The following is a 20,870-nucleotide window of genomic DNA, read 5'->3' on the forward strand; positions in this document are numbered from 1 at the left end:
TCACATCACTAATCAACCCTGCGTTTTCCTCCTTTTAATGGTGTCTCCTCAGAGGACCCTCTGTTTCCTTGTAAATAATAGAGACACTCATTGTTCCTTGATCTCCTAATGAAGTTCTGCTCTTTCAGATTTGTTTAACACGAATGGATGACTGAATGAATTGATAGTGCTGTAATGATGAATTTGGGTACAGGGTTTGGCCTATTTCATTCCTTGCAAACCCATGATGCATGGAAGCTCATTCAGTCACACAGCTTTCATCAGAAAACCAATGCCAACAATTATGGAATTTGCTTTACATTGTAATTTGCCAAGCTAAGGAAATTTGGGCAGGTTGTGTCATCTGCAAATTAAATCAAAACACAATGTTATAATATTCATAGATGGCATAATACAAATTTTAAAAGATATATAATATTTATTTGTTATATTATTTATATAATAATAATCATCATCATCATAGTAGAGTTTGATGCATTTGAATGCATGAATTCTGCTATATAAAATCTATAATATTTAAATATAATACATAATTCTATAAGAACGTTTCCATATGAATACAAATATTCATAATTTATATATAAATTCTCTCTCTCTATATATATTCATCATATTCAATTTATATTTTATTATTAACCTGTACTAACATTTAAATTATACATTTATACCGAAATAATTTTCTTTATTACAAAAATTACCTTAGTCAAATGTGAAACATTTAATTGTTGTTGTTGTTATTCAAATAAACACAATCGATCGTTTGCTGGAACATTCCGGCCATTGCGTCCATTATAATTCGCATGTAGCATGCATCATTGTGAGAGAAGCTGGTGTGTCTAGGACCCCGAGGACGCGGCGTCGCTGCAAAGGGATCAGTGCACAGACAGACGGGCTGTTTACCAGCTCCGAGCTCAAAAAGAGCACGACTGCTGTGTGTTTGGAGAGCAGTGTGGCTCGATTTACCACAGGCTCTTCCTTTTAAAACAGATCGTTTTCGTTTCGACTCGTCATGAATAATAACTGTTCTTGTTGTTAATAACATCGACGAATGAAAATGTGTCAGCTGCTGTACTTTGTGCTTCTGCTGAGCTCTGGTTTGGTGGACTGTTTGTCTGTTGTTGAAGGTAAGATCCCTTTCAATGTGTTGCAATAACTTTCTAATATATATATATATATATATATATATATATATATATATATATATATATATATATAATTACATGAAGTTGATTTGTTTTCCCCAGAGTGTCTAACTTCTAATGGAGAGGACTATAGGGGAATGCAACAGAAGACATCCACAGGGAATATCTGCCTCAACTGGAAGAGTCTAAACTCTCAGACAGGTAACTTATGTTTCTACCTTTCATGATATATTTGTACATTTTTTATATATAAAATTGGAAATCAAACAACACCAATAAACAATGTTATCATATTTGGGGAAATCAAGCTAGGATACATATAATCATGCATATTTACAGACTGCATCCATTAATTGGAGAAATGCAGTTTTGCAAACTGTCAATGTTGCTTATTATAGATTTTGTAAATTATGGTTATGTATGATGTGGGCATGCTGCCCAGATGATATTATGTGCACAACTCAAAAAGCTGAGCAATCACTCTTCCATAATACAGACAAGGGCTTTTATGGGGATGTGCATGTGGGACACATGCTCACACAAACAAACTATGTTTAGATAGAAAATATGACGTACAGTATCCATTAAATTTTATTTTAAAGGTTCATCGTTTTGTTTACTTCTTGCCAGATGTTGGAGATCACAATTTCTGTCGCAACCCGGATGGTTCAGAGAAGCCCTGGTGCTATGTCTCCGGGTCCGATGGAGTGACCAGAAAAGAAGCATGTGATATTAGGACATGCCAAGGTAGCCATGTTCACTCTTAATTAAACAAAATATTTAAAAAATTACAGCAGCTCGTATGCATTCATATAAATGTTAATTTTCTAAATTCTTGACATTAAATTGAACCTTTTTAATAAAATAAATATCACAAATCACTTGGTGTTTTGGGGGAAAAAACACTCCGGCATAAAATATGATTTTGCTTTATGAAAGTGATTTATTTAACTCGTGTCTTTCTCAGGCATTTCACACTAATGTGACTGGTTCTTACTAATGTGCTACTCTGTTTCAAAGATCTCATAATTTTAGCTACACAGTTTCTTCCAGGAGCCTAGAGGAAGCTAGTTTAAAAATATTTGCATAATACAGAAATGTGCAATCTTACTTTTTGTGGGAAAAAGCAAATGGCATTAAGAAAACATTCTGTAGGGACTGAACAAGGTCAGCACCAAATATTTTAATGCGTTCACTTTCCCCAGAGCTTACTCTAAACCCCCGGCACTAAACAAAACTTTTCTTGTGCTACTAATCATTTTTCCAAAAGCCAGCTGTCTTTTATTTGGTTTATTAAAAAAAAAAAAACTCTTATTGAGACTATTAGACCAGTTTTAATTCACGCTTATGCAGTTTACTTAGAATTATCTTTTGACTCAACATGCTGCAAGGACAGATAATGTTGAACAACATAAGTCTAAACTCATACGCATCGGTTTCCTCAGCTGGGGCAGACAAAGGAACAAACAAGGAAACTTGTTCTGCAGATGTTCAGGAGAAGGTGTAGGCCTCGCCCTCTGGGATTCTGATTGGCCGCGAGGAAGATGCACACCACGGCGACAGCCACTGATTGGCTAGCTGAGCTGTGAACTCATGTTCTTTAACTCTGCTGGAGCGTGTAAACAACTTTTTCAGAGTAGAAGGTAGTGGAAAAATTCTGAGAGACGCTGCAAGAGAAGTAAATGTTTATGTGAATTCTTCCCGTGGGACCTCTGAAGCATATCACATCCAACTAATGTAAATAAAAATAGCTAAAATTGATCTCATTATGCATGCTTCAAAAAAAAAAAAAAAGTCCTAGTAATGGCCTGATGTGTCTAGTAAAGGCTAAAGCTTTGTTTTTTAAAAGCATAACAGCACACTATTATTTCTTGGTTTTGTGAATTTTGTTGACTCATTTCAGGATGTAACGAGCAATTATAATGATTGTTTGTGTTCACATACTTGGGTGGAGCATGTTTTCTATTTTCACCCCGTCTATTTTCTAAATGTATGTTATTGATCTGAATGATTCACCCATGCAAATGTTTCATTTTTAACTTTTTTTTTTCAATCAAAATCAAAATTCAAACTTCAGACAGACTTCTCTCTTGTGATGTATGCCCTACTTCTCCAATCATTTAGTCCACTTACATATCACCCCTTTCTTACAATCAACTACATGCTCACATTCAGTTCTGCCTCCATCCAATCAACAACCGATGGATAAAAAAAAAAGTCCTCATCCTATGTTTTTCTTTTTCAATAGTCTGTTTCACTCTGGATATATGTCACATGAGGGATGAAAACATTTGATGCTGCTTATGTTTCATTGTGACTTAAGTTTTTTTTTTTTTTTAATGACAAAAAGAAAAACATTGTTACAGTAGGAAGGACATGGATGGTAGGGAACACAGTTGTCAGTTGAGAGCAATCACTCCCAGACCACAGTAAAACTGTTTAGTATAAATATTTGGTTAATTAATGGGAGTGTACAGCTGACTTACACTAGCAGCACAGATTGAAAAAAAAGCAGAAAGACTCATATCCTGTTCATCCTGTCACTCCATAGACCAAAACTCCACAGAAGCCACAGTTCCAGAAGAGTCTGTCCCCACTCAGGGACTCACCCCAAGAATGGTGGAAACCTTCGAAAACGCAGACTCCTTCCCCTCGCAGGTGGAGGGTGCGGCGGTGCAGCCTGTGAAGGGAGTCCGCCAGCAGGTCAGGAGTGGACCCAAGAAGAAGAAAGACCTTGGGACTCTTGGTAGGTGTTGGGTTGACATTATTAAAACCTCAAAATACATTCAAGAACTGAGAAGTTCATAGGTATACTGGTTGTCTTTGCTACCCTGGCAGGTTATGTTCTTGCTGTCTTCATGATGGCCATTATCATCCTACTTGGAGGTGGCATCACAATAGGATACTTCTACAAACGGTCAGTATAACCTAACAACATGATGTCCCATTACAGTGTGCACTTAAGAATGGAGAATAGACAGCTGATATCAATACAAGGACAACAGACAAAATCCAGGAAAAAAAGGCACTTCGGTTCTTCAGAATGAGGAAACTTGAGATGAGTGTGGTCAGTACTTCATGTACAGTTCATTATAATTGTAGTTTCTTTTTTGCTGGAGAGCGGAGTTGTTTGGGATAGACTCTGAACTTTTGAGATGTTGGTTTTGATCTACTCAGAGTAGCTCGGAGGTGCTGTTTTAAGGAACAGAGTTAAAGGATGTCATTGGGTTTGCTACATGCTTTCAAGGGAATAAAGTGGTATAGATCACAAGGCCGGGCTTTAGCTGGAAACACATAGCAGGTTCATGTAACACTGCCATTTTAATGCCATTAGACACATGAGAGAGAGATGGTGAGTGGGTGTAAATATTGGAGGCATCTGGACTGTCTATATTTAGGAGGTTTTTTTGACATATAGAAGTGGGTGTTGTTGAGTTTGGGGAGGAACAGAAGGACTCTGAAAGCTGATATCAATAGAGATTTATAATAATAAATGTACCCAAACTCATATTAAACTAGAAGCGCTGCAAATGCAGGTTTGTAAGCCAACCATCAAATCTGAGGTTTCACTGTTGGGTAAATCATACATTTCACCCTAAAATATATAATAATAATTTTTTAAGATAATTGATCTTATTGTTGGACCATGTGAGATACATAGTCATAATTTATCAGAAGAAAATACAAGGACTTTTTTATTTAAAGACACTGTAACAAATACTACCATGAAAAGGTAGTAAACTATGCTAAAACTAAAATTTAACAATATGACATTTTCAAAATAAAATAAATAAATCTTGTTGGTTCAAAAATATGTTTCATCTTTATAATTTCCTATTTTATTATTTTTTACATTTTTAGTGATATATGACATGGACATACTATTGGTGGGTTTCATGTGATTCACCCTCTTGATGGATGATTTTAGGTCTGAAACTTCAGTAATATCTGGTCTCTATCTTGTAAGTAGTTTGGCAGGGGACTCGATAGCCTTGGGCAGCATGCCCTTGTGCGTCAGCAGATAATGTGTGTATGTCAACGAATATCTAGCGATTAATTGGCTCAGTATTAATAAGCAGTGGCAGGATGCTGGCAGAGAGGAGGGTTTACCTATAATACCAGAACAAGGTCACCTACAGGAAACATGTTATAATGTAACAGCACATGGATCTCATATATTCAAATTCTTCTTCAGTGACTTTACTTTTTTGCAAGAGTGGTAGTGTTCAGTTCAGTTGTGATGAAGCAGAGTTGACTGCAGACACTCAGGCAGGAAAGTGCTGGGTAAGTGTAGGAGGATTGCATAACACGACGCGAAAAACTGAATGGCTAGAGATGGAGTGAAAGGAAGGATAAGACGGGTGTGTCCTGTAATATGACATTTCTGCAGCATTCAGCTCCCATTGTCTTGAATCGGTAAAGGAGAGTGATCGAGATTGGTTTTTTCTTTGGCAGCAAATGACGAATTAGAGTTGGTCCTCTCCACACAGTAGCACATTTATATCTCAACGCTAAAAAAAGGTGATACTGGAGACAAATCACTCCTTCTGTCTGTAGTGCGTCACTGTTAAATATTACAGTCTAGCTTGAATGGATATATTAGAAATGGAAATAATCCTCAGAATATTCAAAGGAAATGAAGTATGAATTTGGAAAACTCTCTTTGGAACAGTTCATTAAAAATCTACATTGTTTGATAAGTTTAAAAACAGGGTCTTAATGGTTAAAGTGCTATCATCTTTAATCAAAGATCATGAGAACATAACAATGGCGGCCTAAGCTCTTTTCCATTCTTCACCATTTCCACAGGGGTCATAACATTGCAGTGTAACATTCACTTTTTGTTTTTCACGTCACAAAAACAAAAATTAAACTTAAGAAATATTACACTTTTAATCAAGCTTTTAATTAAATATGATTTTAATTATTTCAATGGACAAAAGACTGTCTAGTACCAAGCAGCTTCTTCTAATTCAAAATATTAAGTTACTAAAGTCATATGATAGAGTATAAATATTCAAAATATACATATTATATTGTTATTTATGGCTCTAACAAGTTTTACACAGAAGAAACATTTGAACAGCACAGTGTTTTATGAAACTTTTCACTCATGTCATGGAAAAATATTTGAAATTGAAATAATATTAAAAAAAAAAAAGATTAGAAATTTAGAAAGTTAAAAAATGCTTTTTTTTGGTGTCTGTCTTCTTTATACCCCATTCTCTTATTCATTCAGTTGATGAGTGAAATAATATGACGAAATCTTGGTGTTGTGGCAGTGGTTGAAGTGAAATGGTTTTGTTTTGTTTTTTGTCCCATAGGGGTCGTGACCTCAAGAAACAGCACGAGCAGCGGGTTTACGAGCGGGAGATGCATCGCATCACTCTTCCTCTCTCTGCCTTTGCCAATCCCACCTGCGAGCTGGTGGACGAGAACACCATCATCATCTCGACTGAACCAATCAACCAGACCCCCACTCAGGAGCTGGTCGAGGGAGCCGACCCCCTTATGGGGACGGCGGGGACCCCCCGGAGCTTGATGGAGGAACAGGATGAGTGCCTGGAAAGGCATCTTGTTAAGACTTGTCTATGCAGCACTGCAGAATCTCAGAGGACCAAACCCCACGTCCACCTCCCTCTGCCTGTTGTCTCTTTTCTCTTTACCTTGCCTTTACAGCACGGTTTCATGGTAAAGGTAGGGCATATGTCCTGAGAGAGCGGTGAAAAGTTTCTGCTCTTTTGTCCCAGACAGTGTCCTTATTTCCTCAGCAAAGTTGTTGAGGAAAGTAGGACATATGCAGATACACTGGAAAAGGTGATATGGTGGTTTTGTATAAATATGCATGTCAGGGATTCGCCTGGAGAAAAATTGCAAGTACTTTTTGTGCAAATCATCATCACAGGGCATGAATTTTCCCTGCTTCTTGAGCTCCAATGGGAGGGTGACAGTCCAGTTAACAGCTCCAAGTCTTTTTCTGAAATGTCGATGGATCAGATCACCTGATGTTCTGCCGTTTTGAAAGAGAGACAATCCATTCTTATCTTCTTTCCTGCCTTTTTCGTTGTTTATGTTCCTAATGCAGATGTGGTGGAGAGTTGAAACTGAAACTGTACATGTGTAACTGAATCTGTTGCTCTACAGCTGGGCTGTTCATTCTGCAGGGAGCTTTGGTTAGCAGCTACAGCTAATTGAGTTAATTGCCTTTGATAGCTCTTTCCCAGAAATTCATATTCATTAGGCAGATCATGTGGCCTGGGATGTTAGAGCTAAGCTAGGTGAAGGTTTTGACTAAATGAAGTGGAAAGCTTTCCAGAGATCTTGCCTTAGTAAATTACATTTGAATGTATTGTTGCTCCTGTGGCCACAATCTGATAAAGAGCAAGTGAGCGCTGTCATGACTTCAGTAAACCAGTCAGAGTGAGTCGGATTAGCCGTCTCTGGTTACATTTTCTATATCAGTGTTCATTTGTTCCTGACCATACAGATGGTCAGAAATAAGTTGATGGACTTTAAAGCATGAACCTGAAACTGAGAGGGTACAAGATGATGTATTAAAATAATGTACTGTGGTCTCATTTTACAGAGATTAGATGTATTTTAGATGCATTTATTTTCCCATAGTTGACTGTAAAGCTGCTTGAGGTTCCAGAAGATCTTGTATTTTTATTTTCAGCAGTATGAAGAAAATTATATTGATGTCCTTTTTTGACGTTCTTGCCTTATTTTACACTACAAGTTCATGACGTGTTCCATGTATCACTTAGTAGGAATGTTTACTTTCTTGCACATTATGGGAGTATAGTGCCAAAAAAAAGTTCAGAATGGAAGATTTGCGTACAGTGCAGTATACACTGAATATTACTTATTTGTTTATAGTTGTTATAAAAAGTACATACTACTGATCCAAATTTGGATTATTATTATTTTTTTTTAAGAATTTATGTGCATTAAGGCTACATTAATTTGGTCAAAAATGTAGTTAAAAAAATAAAATTGGTGAAATATGACAATTTAAAATAACTGCTTCTATTTTTGTATATATTTTATCCTTAAGAAATAATTCTAATAAGCTGATTTGGTTCTTTACAAACGTATTTATAATAACGGTTTCAAATGGCTGAGCTACTTATGTCTGGAAACCACGATACAGTTTTTTTCCTTTGAGAAATTTTGAGATTTGAATAGAAGCAACAAAGTAAAAAGTGTAAATTATATGCCACGTTTTATTTAACCTGGTTCAGTTCCCAGGTGACTTTAATTGCTTCACACTTAAGAGTAAGACGCGCGATTTAGAATGACGTGATCATAAACGGCAAAATTACGCGGTGACGTCGGCGTGTAGAATTTACTAACGGCTTCGGAAAATGCCTATTACAGCAAGGATTCAGTTGCCCACTGTGTTTGAAACGAGCCTTTAAGGTGCTTAAAATATCATTTGGAATTCGAGTTTGGAAACTATGCTAAACGTGCAGAGCCGGGGACACTCCAGGAGCAGGTTTGGAAAACACTGCACTATGAACTCATTCTGTGTGTTGTTTCGACTCAGCTAGAGGCCTCTGTATTTTGAATTTATGAATCCAGTGAAATTACAGGTCAAGAAAATATGTTAGAAGTCGCAGATATAACGTCCAGGCCATCATGTCACACAAAATGAAAGGTCAAGGCAAGCACTCTGCATTATGGGATAGTTTTGGTACATTTTAGCAAATCTAGTTAAGTCTTCTGTGTATATATTAAGTCAGCATCTTATACTTACACAACAGCGCCTCCCTGTGGCTGATTAAACACTTACCATACATATTAAATTGTTGGTGAAAAAAGAAAAGATGAAGATGAAGCCAATATGTACTCATCTTTAATCATGAAACATTAGTGTAAGAAATCCTGTGGCGTACAAGTAGTGGTTATAGTTTTGTACGTGTCAGTACCTTTGATTGCTCTTTTTACAGCTTTTCACATTCTACAAACATATGCAAACTGCAAATCCACATTATCCCAACACATGACTTCAAATCTATACAAACAAGAACAATATATATCCAGTTAATTTAAACGTTATTTGTGATCAAAGTAAGGATGACATTCATTCTCAAAGGTCCTCACAAAACGTCACTCGTTTAATTCTGTGTTGCAGACATTTTGATTACAGCCTGTTTCAGTACTGAGCTGATAACTCTTAGATAAGACCGGTCAATATCCAGCATTACTTTATTACATTATCTCACTTATCATTTCACTTGGAGAATACAACTCCAGAGCAGGTTTAGATGCAGAGAAAAATGATCCTTGCCCTGTCATGTTATATTTACAAGGTGAATAAACTCCAGTTTTTAAATAGCTGATGTACCAAGAATGAAGTACAATGTAAGATGCATTTCCAAGAAACCACATATAGGAAATCAAATCTGATCTCAGAAACGTTATTACTTCCTTTCATAAGAGTTTTATCACTCTCTGTCTTTGGATTATAAAGTTACAGAGGTCAGGACCTCAAGTGCTAGTGGTACAGAAAGAGTCAAGGGATTGAGTGCACTTAAGCACTACTGTCTGCAGGGGGCAGTGTGGTTCAACAATAGAGTTTCAATATGGTGAGTCAATAGAACCTTCCGTATTTTTTATAATTTGAAATAAGAGGTTACTCACCTGAAAACATGTCAAGGTCACATTTAACCTTATTTAATAAATTTCCATGACAGTTAAGCTCTGTAATTCCCAATATCCTCAATGATGTTTTTATTATGTAAATCAGCATTAACAATACAACTTTAAATATCATTACTGAGAATCTGGGAGGGGGATATGCATAACTATATTAAAAATCTAATCTTAATGGTCTCAAATGCCTTACGACGTTTGTTTATGGGGTGAAATATGACCCAGACATGTTCTTGAAAGGTTTAATGACAAACACACTTTTATTGTGATCGAAAAATACTTATTGATCAGTGTAATGGATGCTAAACGATGAATTTTCATAAATCTGACATTTGAAACTTCATTAGGGAAATCTATAACTCGCCTAGTGATAGACACTCTTAAAGGTTTGTGCTGCATGGTTTAAATCATAACTAACCCATCCGAATCAGACAGAAGGAAATAAAAATGTCGTAAAGAAGCTTAAGGTCACTGAAATGTACCTGTTCCTTCAACAGAACTCTGCCAAGAACGCTTTGCAGTTCTAGAAAGTTCTGAGTGTCATGACAGATCTCGCCAAAGAACACCAGCATCAGCATGTTCCCCGTATGCAAACCCAAGGTAAATGCTCTGATTCAGTTCTGTAAACTCATCCAAAAATAACAATAAAAATTATTCAAGCCCATATCTCAGCCTGTGCTGCTGTTGGCTTAGTTAATGCTGTTTTCCTGGTTTTCAGAGGCAATTTCACCGGGTCCATAAGTCCTTAAAAACTTCTGCTGAAGATCATCCAGTTCAGCAGGCAGAGGGATATTCAACTCCTGATTCAGAGCCAATGCCTCAAAACAGTCCTCCAGCTTCTGAAAAGCAGGCCTGAAGGAGACAGGAAGAGGAAAGAGGTAAGAACACAAAGTATTTCAGTCTATTATAGGTAATGTTTATCACCATTATACATGTAATATCTAGATACACTACTGTTCAAAAGTTTTGGGTCGGTGTGTCTTTCAAAAGAAGTATTTTATGCTCACTTTTTTGATCAAAAAGTAAAAGCATTGATATTGTGAAATACCATTACAATTCAAAATTTCTATTTGAATACATTTTAATGTTATTTATTCCTGTGATGACAGCTGAATTTTCAGCATCATTACTCATGATCATCAGTGTCACATGATCCTTCAGAAATCGTTCGAATATGCTAAATTTGGTGTTCAAGAAACATTTATATTATTAACAGAAATTTCCATTATTTTCTATTATTATTGTTATTATTATTATAAATTGAAAACATTCTGAATTGCTGAGTTGAAAGTTCAAAAGAACACCATTTATTTGAACAATACATTCACATAATACTCTATTACTTACAATCAATTAAATGCATCCTTGCTGAATAAAAGTATTCTCCGTATGATACCAACTCTAAAAATCCCAGTTCAGGGTTTTACCAGCGCAGATCTTTAATCATAACGCCACACCACCATCATTTCACATCTGTCATCGGTCTTGGTGAGGAAGAGCCTAATGTTTCCATTTTAAACTCACCTTCAGTATTACTACTGAAAAAAGAAGGGCGTTGTGACATGGTGACACTAACCTGTTGTCAGGGGTGAGATCACAACAAGCCACAGCCAATGCGAAGAAAGCCGGAGGACAGTGCTCAGGAAGAAATTTCTCAATGAATTTTCTCACATTGAGCCCAAAATCCAGCGTTCTCGGGAGACACTCGGGGTCTGCATTAACTTGACCAATAATCTATACCAAAAGAAAGAATAAGGACAAATGGAAGTGAAATAAACATGAAACATTTAAGTGTCCTCTTACATAACTGAAAATGAAATATAGCAGTTTTGACTCAAACCAGTCGAGCACAACGTTTGCTTTTGGCTTTCTGACATTCGTATGCAAGTGCTTACATAAATGACAGTTCTAAGAACCCATGCTGTCCTCATGAAGACGTGCCATGAAGTCAGAGATGTTTACCACAACAAAAGACTCTTACCTCACAAAGCACAATCCCAAAGGAGAAAATATCCACCTTCTCATCATAGCGTTTACCTGTTTACACACAGTTTACAAAAGACATCCATTAAGAAAAACAAGCCTACAAAAACACCTATGTTTATAGCAGACCATGCCAATTACCTGGAGGAACACACACACAAAAAACTTGAGCACAATATTCTCAGAAAGCAATATAGGTGATTTTATTTAAACTGTTAAATTAAATTAACAGAGAGGAAAGTATACCATTGCACGCCATTCTAGTCAATGCATTTGCCTTCACTGTTTGACATTTTTAAATCTTTCAGTGGTGGCATGGTGGCAAAATCTGAACCTAAGTTTAGTAAAGCACTATCTTCAGTGCAATACTCTCTTCTCACCATTAAGCATTTCTGGGGCCATCCAGTATGGGTTCCCCACCACCGTGTAGCGTTTCTTACGGTCAATGCATCTAAACAGTCTTTTTTTATTGGTTGGTTTGTCGGGGGTTGGTTGTTTGACCTTATCCTCCATGATTAGACGAGACAGACCAAAGTCTGCCACAACAACGGTGTTGTCCTGCAGGTGTCAGACAAGTGGAACAAAAAAGGACAGAGAGAACAGATGCTTAATATGTAAAAATGTTTAGCATGACACATAGTACAAGTTGTATGATATAAGTTCAATGAGTACAAAGGAAACCTAAAAAAATGGAGAAAAAAGTAAGTAAATAAATAAATAAATGCAAATGTATTTATGAAAATAAAACTTTACTTAAAAATACATAACAAAATTAAAAAACACACACAAAATAAAAAGAAACAAATGAAAAGAAAAACAAAAATCTAATTCACAAAATAAATTAATAAAGTAGGTTGTAAAATAAAGATTTTGATAACACCAGAAGTCAATCCTAGCTTTAAACTATTTGTGCTTGTCTAAATGTTTTACTAAGCCCCAAAGGTATGCGGTTGTTCTCCTAAAAAAGGTTCTTTAAATAGCTTGTCATAAGTGATTCATTCAGGATATGTGAAACACTGAGGTCAGTCAGGGTCAGACAGCATTTCCTGTCTTATCTTCTTTTCATTAACTAAACGATCCTCAAGAGTGAACAGATCTTCACCCTCGGGGCTCGACAATAAGGATTGCCCGATGGCCCGGGACCAGCGTGAAAGACGTTCGGGACAGTAGACAGATTAGTCACTTGTCGCTTCTCTGACAAGCACGAGCCGCCTGAACGGGCAAATACATACAAAAGTATGTCAAAATACCCGTCCTGCCAAGTAACTTTGTAGCTTTAACAATGATTAATCTAAATTGAATTTATACAGTGGAGTACAGATGCACCGTTCTACCGGACATTTTTTGTTTTATTTCTGTTCCGTGCTTGTACACAAACTGCACTGCAATCATTTTCCCAATGGCCATTTGTGTGGAAATATTACATTATTATTATACTTAGTCTGTAAATGGCCATTAACAGAGGCCAGAGATATGGAAGATGGACACAAAGAGGAGAAAATACTGTAGCAGGCAGAACAAGATCACTGTTCACGATACGTGAAATATAGAAAGAAAATCCAAACATTGAATTTTATATGAATGTGTTTCTGAGGGGAACGGAACTGACTGTTTTCAGAAATGGCGTCTTCTTTTCATCTTGTCTCTGTATAATGCGTTTAAATTAGTGTTAATATGCTCAGCGCTACCGTGTTAACAGCAGTAACCAAGGAAACGCTGTATTACTGAACCATAAGCGCCACCTGTTGTCAGAGAGAGAATCTGCGTCTCATTCAGCCCACCTGCTGTTTCTGTTTCATACAGATGTTTTATGTAGCATAATTTCACAAAGCTAAAGTCAGGTTATTCTGATTTTGCTTCAGATTTTGAAATTAGACAGTCTAATATACATTGCACTTTTTTTTCAATTAATTATTACAAATGCAGTGGTTGCCTCTAATTTCAAAAGGCTATGAAAAATCAAGGTGCAACACAGAGTGAATGTTATTTTATATGTGATTTTTCAATTTCTGTACCTAAACATCTACAAACATAAAAACCTAAAGCATCATTTCATTTCTATTTTTGTGCAATAAGCCTATATTTAATTGTGTTATTACTTGTAATTTGTTCATTTGTTCTTTTTTACTGGCTGTCACTTGTCATTAATAATGTTTAAACTTTAGATTTTTGTTTATTTTTGGCTATTGATTTTTGCTGTGGTATCGAAATTGAAATAGATAATTGTAAAATTTAATTGGTACTAAAATATTGGTGTCATATAAGTTTATTAGAATACAAGATAACAGATCAAAAACAATGATAACAGCAACTATTTTATTTTTTGTGGCAGGGCCAGTAGAAAAAAATCCTTAGCGTTCATCCCCCTTCAATGAGGTTTCTCCCTACTGTTCAAGTGTTCTTACATAACTTGTTTTTGAGTGCTTGTCTACTTTAGCCGATTTGTTTTTGCTGACACAAGCCTGTCAGCTATTCTTGATTATGAAAACCTGTTTGTAGGCCCTTGGCTCTCCAGGCAAGGCCAAATAAGTGTAGACGTTGATCTGAGTTAATATGTGGAATGGGTGCTCCCGTACCAGTTTGACCAGGCAATTGTGAGAGTTGAGATCACGATGTATGATGCTCATTGAATGCAGATATGCCTGAAAGAATAAGAGAATAAAATCAATCAGAGAAGACAGAAAAAGAGCTTGCGTCTGAGCAGAATGATGAAAGACAAAACTGCATAAGACCTCTACAACCTCTTGATCACCACTACAAAAAGAAGTACTAAGACAAAAACTGAAAAAGTGATGCATCAGCAGCACTAGGCAACAGGACACAACAAAACCTCCTGCTAAACAGAAAGTTGCTTGTCTGTCTTCTCAACTACTCAGACAGATCTTACTTCAGATGTACATGTTGTTGGAGATGAAAGTAAAACTGTGTCCTATCCAGGGGTGATGTTTTTAGTGGCAAGTAATGAAATGTATGGTGGATGATGAATTTAAAATAAGAGTAAACTATTAAATATTCATCACTGACTGCTATATATATCTTCAATAATGGCTGGCAGCAATTAATATAAAAGATGCCAATACTGGCAGATAATCAATATGGTGCAGATATGTTGTGCATTCCAAATTAAAACCTATTTAATGTGGAATAGTCATGAATCAATTATTTTTTACAGTAGGCGGGGGTTTACTCAATGTGACAACAGAAATAGAAATCAAATGTCCCTCACAAATGTCCTGATGCGTTTGGTTTAGGTTATATAATTTTTTATTTTTTTATTTTTTAAATCACACCAAGGTTCATATTGCTTGCCAATTTATGGTTAGGTGCATTTTTTAACTGGATTAATGAATTTGGGCACAAAGTATTGATATTAGAATTTTTGCTCCTCTAATGACACCAGACAGAGTGCAAATTATGAAAGAGTGCAAAATCCCTGTTTGCTATTGGTCGACAAAGAGATAGTCCCAACCCAAAATCATGCCAGTGGTTGAGCCAATGTTGTTGCATCAGACTGGTTGAGGCACTAAAACAACAACAACAACAACATGCTGGCAGTACCAGACCCAAAGTGTTGACACTTCACAGGCAAATCAACCTATGGAAGTTTCACTTTTAGTCTCTGAATATTAAGCTGGGATGGGATAATGTTTTTAACTTCTCAAAAAATTACATAACCTTTAAATTGTCCTGTTTTATCTCACTGTTTCCTTCTAAATATGTATATATAAGTGTCAACTCTGACCCAAAAGTGCCAAGCTATATGTGTGCAGACCCAGAAGACCACTCACCATTCCAGATGAAATGCTTTTTGCAAAACTAACTCTCTGTTCCCATGGGAATGAGTCCTGTAGGGACAGGGAGACAGAGACAGAGACCGAGAGATGAATTGCTGGCCTAGTTTATAACCACACTATAATACAGCCCAGTGTGACAGCACGCTATGCTGTGCATGAATTAGAGAGGAAATCGTTACACAACGGCAGCCACTTATTACAGACACAAATTGCACAGACACACTTTATAGAAAACATTATAGTGCAATAGAGAGACACAATGAAAGACTGAAGCAGAGAGGTATATCATCTGTTATCCTTATGTTTGGTGTTGAAACCCATATTTTGAAGCAAACCCACTGAGTGATCTGGAAATCATTCTCACTAGAATCCCTCACCTGGAAACACTTCATACCTTTTTAACTCTCATCCACTGCAACCACACAACTGCATTTTCTTCCTCTCATTTTTAACGACTGTTAGTATTTTCCAGTACCTATACCCTGTCCTTCTCCCTTCCTCCTTATAAAGTTAATCTCAGGTGAATGAAGACAGTAATGAAGACTAAACCACTAACAGATGATATACAGTCCTTCCTAGAAGCAAGAGGAAAGGAAAAAGGGGATTTTAAAATCAGGACGCACTGTATCTCGGATAAAATCCTTCAGAGTGCCACCCTCAATGAACTCTGTTATCAGATTAAGTCGCTTGTCCTTGTACAGAACCCCGATGAACTTCAAAACGTGTGGGTGATCAAGACTTCTCATCACTTTTACCTGGAAAAGATAGAGGGAAAGGGAGAGTGAGGGGAAAAAATACTAATCGCTAAGATTCTTAAAATGATTCATACTTCATACACTCTGGATAAATCTAAGACTAATCTCTTTTCCTCTGAAAACAATCACAAATTCTATAGCAACACTGTATCCCGGCGCCACATGGATCTGTTTTATCTGCTGTTTAAATCACCCTGAGCAGACAACAGTGGGAAGGAAGGAATAAAAGTGGATATGGAGAGATGAAGGAAAAATTACATGGTAATCAGATGGACGAATGAGTGATACTTGTGGGGAAAAGAGAGGGATCTTCATACCTCCTTTAGGAATGTTTTCTGTGTCTCTTCATCACAGCGGATCAGCTCCTTCATCACCATCACCTCACCTGTGGCTTTATGGGTCACCTACAAAAAAAAAATCAAAATCACACAAAGTCACACATCAAAAATTAATAAATACCAATCATTCTAGAAAAAAAATTGAAACCAAACAGTTTTAATGAATTTCATCTGCATTCTTCTGCCAACTGTGAATGGAACTACTATGTCACTACTGAACTTATTACACGTCAAAAGAAATGCTTAAGCTAAGTTGTTCCATAATACAATCAAGAAACCACAATTCATAACTGTGGAATCAGAATTCCTTATTATTCCTTTAGAAAAGGAAATTCAGGCCTGTCTTCCAGCACTGAACTAAGCTTCAGTAAACCAGCTCTTCCAGACAACACTAAGGAACCAGTGACCAGTTCTAGACACTGCAATACACAGAAAATGAGGAAAGGTTGAATGTATACACACCTTGATGGCCTGTCCAAAGAAGCCTTTTCCTAGGATTTCTCCATGGATGAGGTCACAGGGACGGAAGATACGGTGGGAGCAGCTGGAAGTAGAGCGTAGTGATTCAGAGCGCCCGATATCTCGAGTTAGAATCGGAGGGTCCTTTGGAGATGAAGAGACTGGAGACTTGCAGGTGCTGTTGCTACGTCTACAACACACAAGATAAAAGTATTTGTACCAACCCAATATCAATTGGAAAAGGATAAAACAAGTGTGTAATGTATTTATTTGCTCCATCTCTGTATATCCACATCCACTTGGAATCAAAAATAGAAATGAATTGTGCTTCAAATTTGAATGTTACATAAGCCTGACACCTGATTAGATGACATAAGTTACCTGAGGGACCTCCTTTTTAATGTCCCATTGCCCACTGTGACACTTCGTTCGATCTCAGCATCTGCTGAGGAGGACATACGCATACGGGAAGCTGCGGGGACACCCAGTTGATTGCGGGAGCCCAGACGGAGTCGTTCCAGACGCTGTCTGACTGGATCATATTCCATCAACAGCTGCAGTGTCTGACTGGTCCGATGGATCAGGTCCTCCACCTGGAACGACCAATCCAAATTCAGAAGGTCATATACACTGAGGTTATTTTATTAAGGGTCACAACAACAATAAAAGCTAGAGGACAGTATTAAGTCATAAAACTTCAGTATTGTACATTATTGCTGTTTACATAACATTAATTTTCCTTCCAGTCAAAGCTGGTGCCACACAAAAAGGTCCTTCTAAAGTTGCAAAAGATAAATTCTCAAAGCCAACACTGTAATTAAGATTATGTAATACACAGGAACAGTGGAATAAATATTTAAATGTATAATAAATGTATAAATATAATACTTCAGGCTGCTCATTACATTTGGCAGATGGCTGCCAAACAAAGTCAGTCCAAAAACCTCCCTGTACATGATTAAATTAAGGCACAAATCCGTGACAACAGAAGTAAAGCGGTGGAATTCAGATGTTAAGAAGAAATGGTGGAAAAATTAAATCACATTTACAAATGCACAATGAGAATGCAAAGAATTTACATAGGAGTTGACAAGTCACTTTAGTCCAAGTGTCTACATACACATACAGTGCACAGCATAAATGAGTACACCCCCTCTAAAACTTAAATTCAGCAATTACACTTTACTTAGAAGACATGTTAGAGTACTTTGAAGATATAATGTTCCAACAAGCCTGCTTGATCAATTACCAAATGAGAATGCCAAAATTATTCAGCAAAATAAGATTTTCTTATCAAAGTGATAACATTTTGTGTTGCAAATATGAGTACACTCTCCTGAAAGTTACTAAATAAAACAAACAAAAAAAAGTGTATATGTTTAAGGCTATTTTTGATCAACAGGTAAGTATATTGAACTAAAACTTTTAAAGACAAGTAATTTCCTGCCAATTAAAAGTGCTATATAGCCCACTGAATCATACTCCGACTTAATGCTGGCAGCAGTGGAACCACTTGGAAGAGAACTGCTAGGTGACTTATTTCTTAGCATAAAAGAGGACAGTGGTACAAGAGTACCACCAAATTTTTGTTTTAAGTGTGAAAATATAGCAGAAGTAGCACCAACATTCAAAAACAATCGACTTTGTGGCAAGGCTCCTGAAATAATCAGATTTAGTGATGAGTGAATTTTTGCTAGAAAAAGAGCAGTACAAATAACATGCAAGTGTCTCAGAGCTGGCAAAAGCTAAGAAAAGAGTGACACTTTATCTCACAGAGTATGACGCAGCCTGCAGAAGTGACATGCATGCTTGTTGTCACCACTAAAATGACCTACAGTAGCAAAGCAAAATAAACTCATTTAACTTCTTCCAAGGCCCATATAGAGACTTCTGGGAATCCATACTCTGGTCTCAAGAGACCAAGTCAATCATTTCGAATCCAAAAGCATCCATTCTGGTCTTGCTAGAGGAGGAGTATAGTGAGAAGTGCTTGGTGACGTTCAGTGGTAGTAAAGCTTTTATATAGGGATGAATGAGTGCTGAAGGGAGATGTGCTTTATCAATGCAGGCATGAATTCACACACTACTGTGTGATGTAATACAAAAACTTGAAACAGAAGATTCTACCCTCCCCTCATTCCCTGCATTATTTTTTTCAGCATGACAATGAAGATATTCATTCTCCTAAGGTGAAAATCCTTCAGTGGACATGTATTTCACTCAATCTAAATGCTCTTGAGCAGCTGTGGGGGATTCTGTAGAGAAGAGCTAAGCAAAACTCCCCATTAAAGACCAGAGCATTTAAGGAGGTCATCCAGGGGTTAAACAGGACAGATGTAAAAAAAATTGTCATGAACTTGTACACTCAGTGCCTAGAAGGGTCAGAGCAGTATACTTTAAGTTCTGGAGGACATACTAAGTACTAGAATATTATACATTTTCTGAATTAAATCTAGGGTGTACTCATTTCTGCAATCCTTCATTTAAACAAAATTGGCTAATTTATTTATCTTACAGAAAATGTTGGCATATATTTTGTTGTTTTTATTAAGTATATGTTTAATACGTTTCAATTTTGCCACATTTCCTTAAATTATATTAGTGATCATTAAGAAAATACATCTTTTATATTTATTCAGAGGAGGTGTACTCATTTATGCTGTGCACTGTACCTCCCAACATAGGTATGCATTACAAAGTTAAACTCTTGCATGACTACTTTCAAGAAAACTAAATACTGCTCCTGCAACATCAACAAAGTGTCACATGGATTATAATCCTAAAAGAAACACATCAAAGCTATATAACAAACACAGCCTGTTTCTAGGGAGTTGTGTAAATTTAGTGCACGACCAGGTTAAAATAATTACCATAGTATGAAAGGAGTGTCTTTGTAAGTGCTGGGAAAAGCTATAGTATGAGTTTGTATTCCAAATGCTTACCATGCCGTTCCTCTGTATTGTCACATTGCTTCAACAAGTTAACGTTGGCATGATTTCATCTCACCTTAAAGTTAATATTAAGCATACTGGTAAAAAATGCAAAGTACCTCCTCCTCCATCAGAGCTGACACCGGGAGTCCATTGATCTCCAGGATTCGGTCCCCAACATGGATGGCGTTCCGAACCTCTGGACTAATATGCATCCCTCTGACCCTACAAGGATAAGATTTTGGGAGATTCCCATCGTGAAAAGACAGGTTAAGAATGAGGATATGAATCTCATAGTTTTTTGTTATGGTTTCACATCTGAAGAACACAAAGAAAGTGTCAGTTTGTGCCCTCAGTCCAACATACGCAGTCGAATCACCACAGTTATGCAACACATTCCATCTGTCTCTGGCACTGGGTGTGGTGACATTGTGGTGAATCTTCGAGGTGATAAATAACTTAAAGTCTCTATTATTCCAAATGTTTCTCAGCATATTCAGCTTTATCTGACTGCTTGTTTAAGGAGGACTCAAACGAAGGTGATTTACATGTTAATTCCACACATCTTTACTTACTCTTTGACCTGAACACTGGCCGTGGCACTGGTGCAGTCTCTAAGCACACTGACAGAGAGAAAACCCTTTTTACCATTGGTGGCAGCAGGCATGGACACCAGAGTCACTGTGTGAGGGAGCAGGTCCGTTGGAGAGTCAGCCAAACCGCGCTTCTCCAGCACTGGCGTTAGGACCACCTGCTTATAGCATTTACCACTGTTTGAGAGAGAGAAAAGGAAAAGCCTCACTGGAGTTTG

The 20,870-nt window shown here is 37.0% G+C and overlaps 2 protein-coding genes and 1 long non-coding RNA gene across 5 annotated transcripts in view; 2 read left to right on the forward strand and 1 right to left on the reverse strand.

The window, feature by feature from the left end:
• Positions 1-752: 752 nt before the first annotated feature.
• Positions 753-7,854, forward strand: LOC122141944 (phosphoinositide-3-kinase-interacting protein 1-like). 2 transcript variants are annotated; one of them, XM_042750827.1, is made up of 6 exons: positions 753-1,124; positions 1,227-1,343; positions 1,773-1,889; positions 3,694-3,888; positions 3,981-4,059; positions 6,467-7,854. In XM_042750827.1, the coding sequence occupies exons 1-6, from the start codon at positions 1,049-1,051 to the stop codon at positions 6,855-6,857; spliced, it is 975 nt and encodes a 324-aa protein (XP_042606761.1). In that variant the 5' UTR covers positions 753-1,048; the 3' UTR covers positions 6,858-7,854. The 2 variants fall into 2 exon arrangements, with proteins under 2 accessions (XP_042606761.1, XP_042606769.1); XM_042750835.1 differs by having other exon boundaries at positions 758-1,124; positions 1,245-1,343.
• Positions 7,855-8,978: 1,124 nt separating this feature from the next.
• LOC109074613 (LIM domain kinase 2-like) overlaps positions 8,979-20,870 on the reverse strand; it is a 31,978-nt gene continuing 20,086 nt past the window's right edge. For both annotated transcript variants that reach the window (XM_042750819.1, XM_042750814.1), the window contains 12 exons: positions 20,635-20,829; positions 20,179-20,284; positions 17,511-17,722; positions 17,133-17,319; positions 16,650-16,736; positions 16,201-16,332; positions 15,572-15,628; positions 14,360-14,425; positions 12,164-12,341; positions 11,782-11,837; positions 11,377-11,534; positions 8,979-10,652 (listed from right to left, as the gene is read on the reverse strand). In XM_042750819.1, coding sequence (XP_042606753.1) covers positions 10,490-10,652; positions 11,377-11,534; positions 11,782-11,837; positions 12,164-12,341; positions 14,360-14,425; positions 15,572-15,628; positions 16,201-16,332; positions 16,650-16,736; positions 17,133-17,319; positions 17,511-17,722; positions 20,179-20,284; positions 20,635-20,829 — 1,597 coding nt within the window. In that variant the 3' untranslated portion in view covers positions 8,979-10,489. The remainder of the gene's footprint in view (positions 10,653-11,376; positions 11,535-11,781; positions 11,838-12,163; positions 12,342-14,359; positions 14,426-15,571; positions 15,629-16,200; positions 16,333-16,649; positions 16,737-17,132; positions 17,320-17,510; positions 17,723-20,178; positions 20,285-20,634; positions 20,830-20,870) is intronic.
• On the forward strand, positions 10,262-16,206 carry LOC122141947. Its single transcript, XR_006158232.1, has 3 exons — positions 10,262-10,400; positions 10,519-10,678; positions 16,088-16,206. It is a non-coding gene; the product is annotated as an uncharacterized LOC122141947 (long non-coding RNA).

Source organism: Cyprinus carpio, chromosome A5 (assembly GCF_018340385.1).
Source record: "Cyprinus carpio isolate SPL01 chromosome A5, ASM1834038v1, whole genome shotgun sequence".
Taxonomy (NCBI): domain Eukaryota; kingdom Metazoa; phylum Chordata; class Actinopteri; order Cypriniformes; family Cyprinidae; genus Cyprinus; species Cyprinus carpio.

Excerpts from the sequence above, each read along its gene's own strand:
- LOC122141944 (XM_042750827.1), top strand. The coding sequence starts at position 1,049 with ATGAAAATGTGTCAGCTGCTGTACTTTGTGCTTCTGCTGAGCTCTGGT. Across the intron at positions 3,889-3,980 it reads GAAAGACCTTGGGACTCTTG|GTTATGTTCTTGCTGTCTTC; the intron begins GTAGGTGTTGGG and ends CTACCCTGGCAG. Across the intron at positions 4,060-6,466 it reads ATAGGATACTTCTACAAACG|GGGTCGTGACCTCAAGAAAC; the intron begins GTCAGTATAACC and ends TTTGTCCCATAG.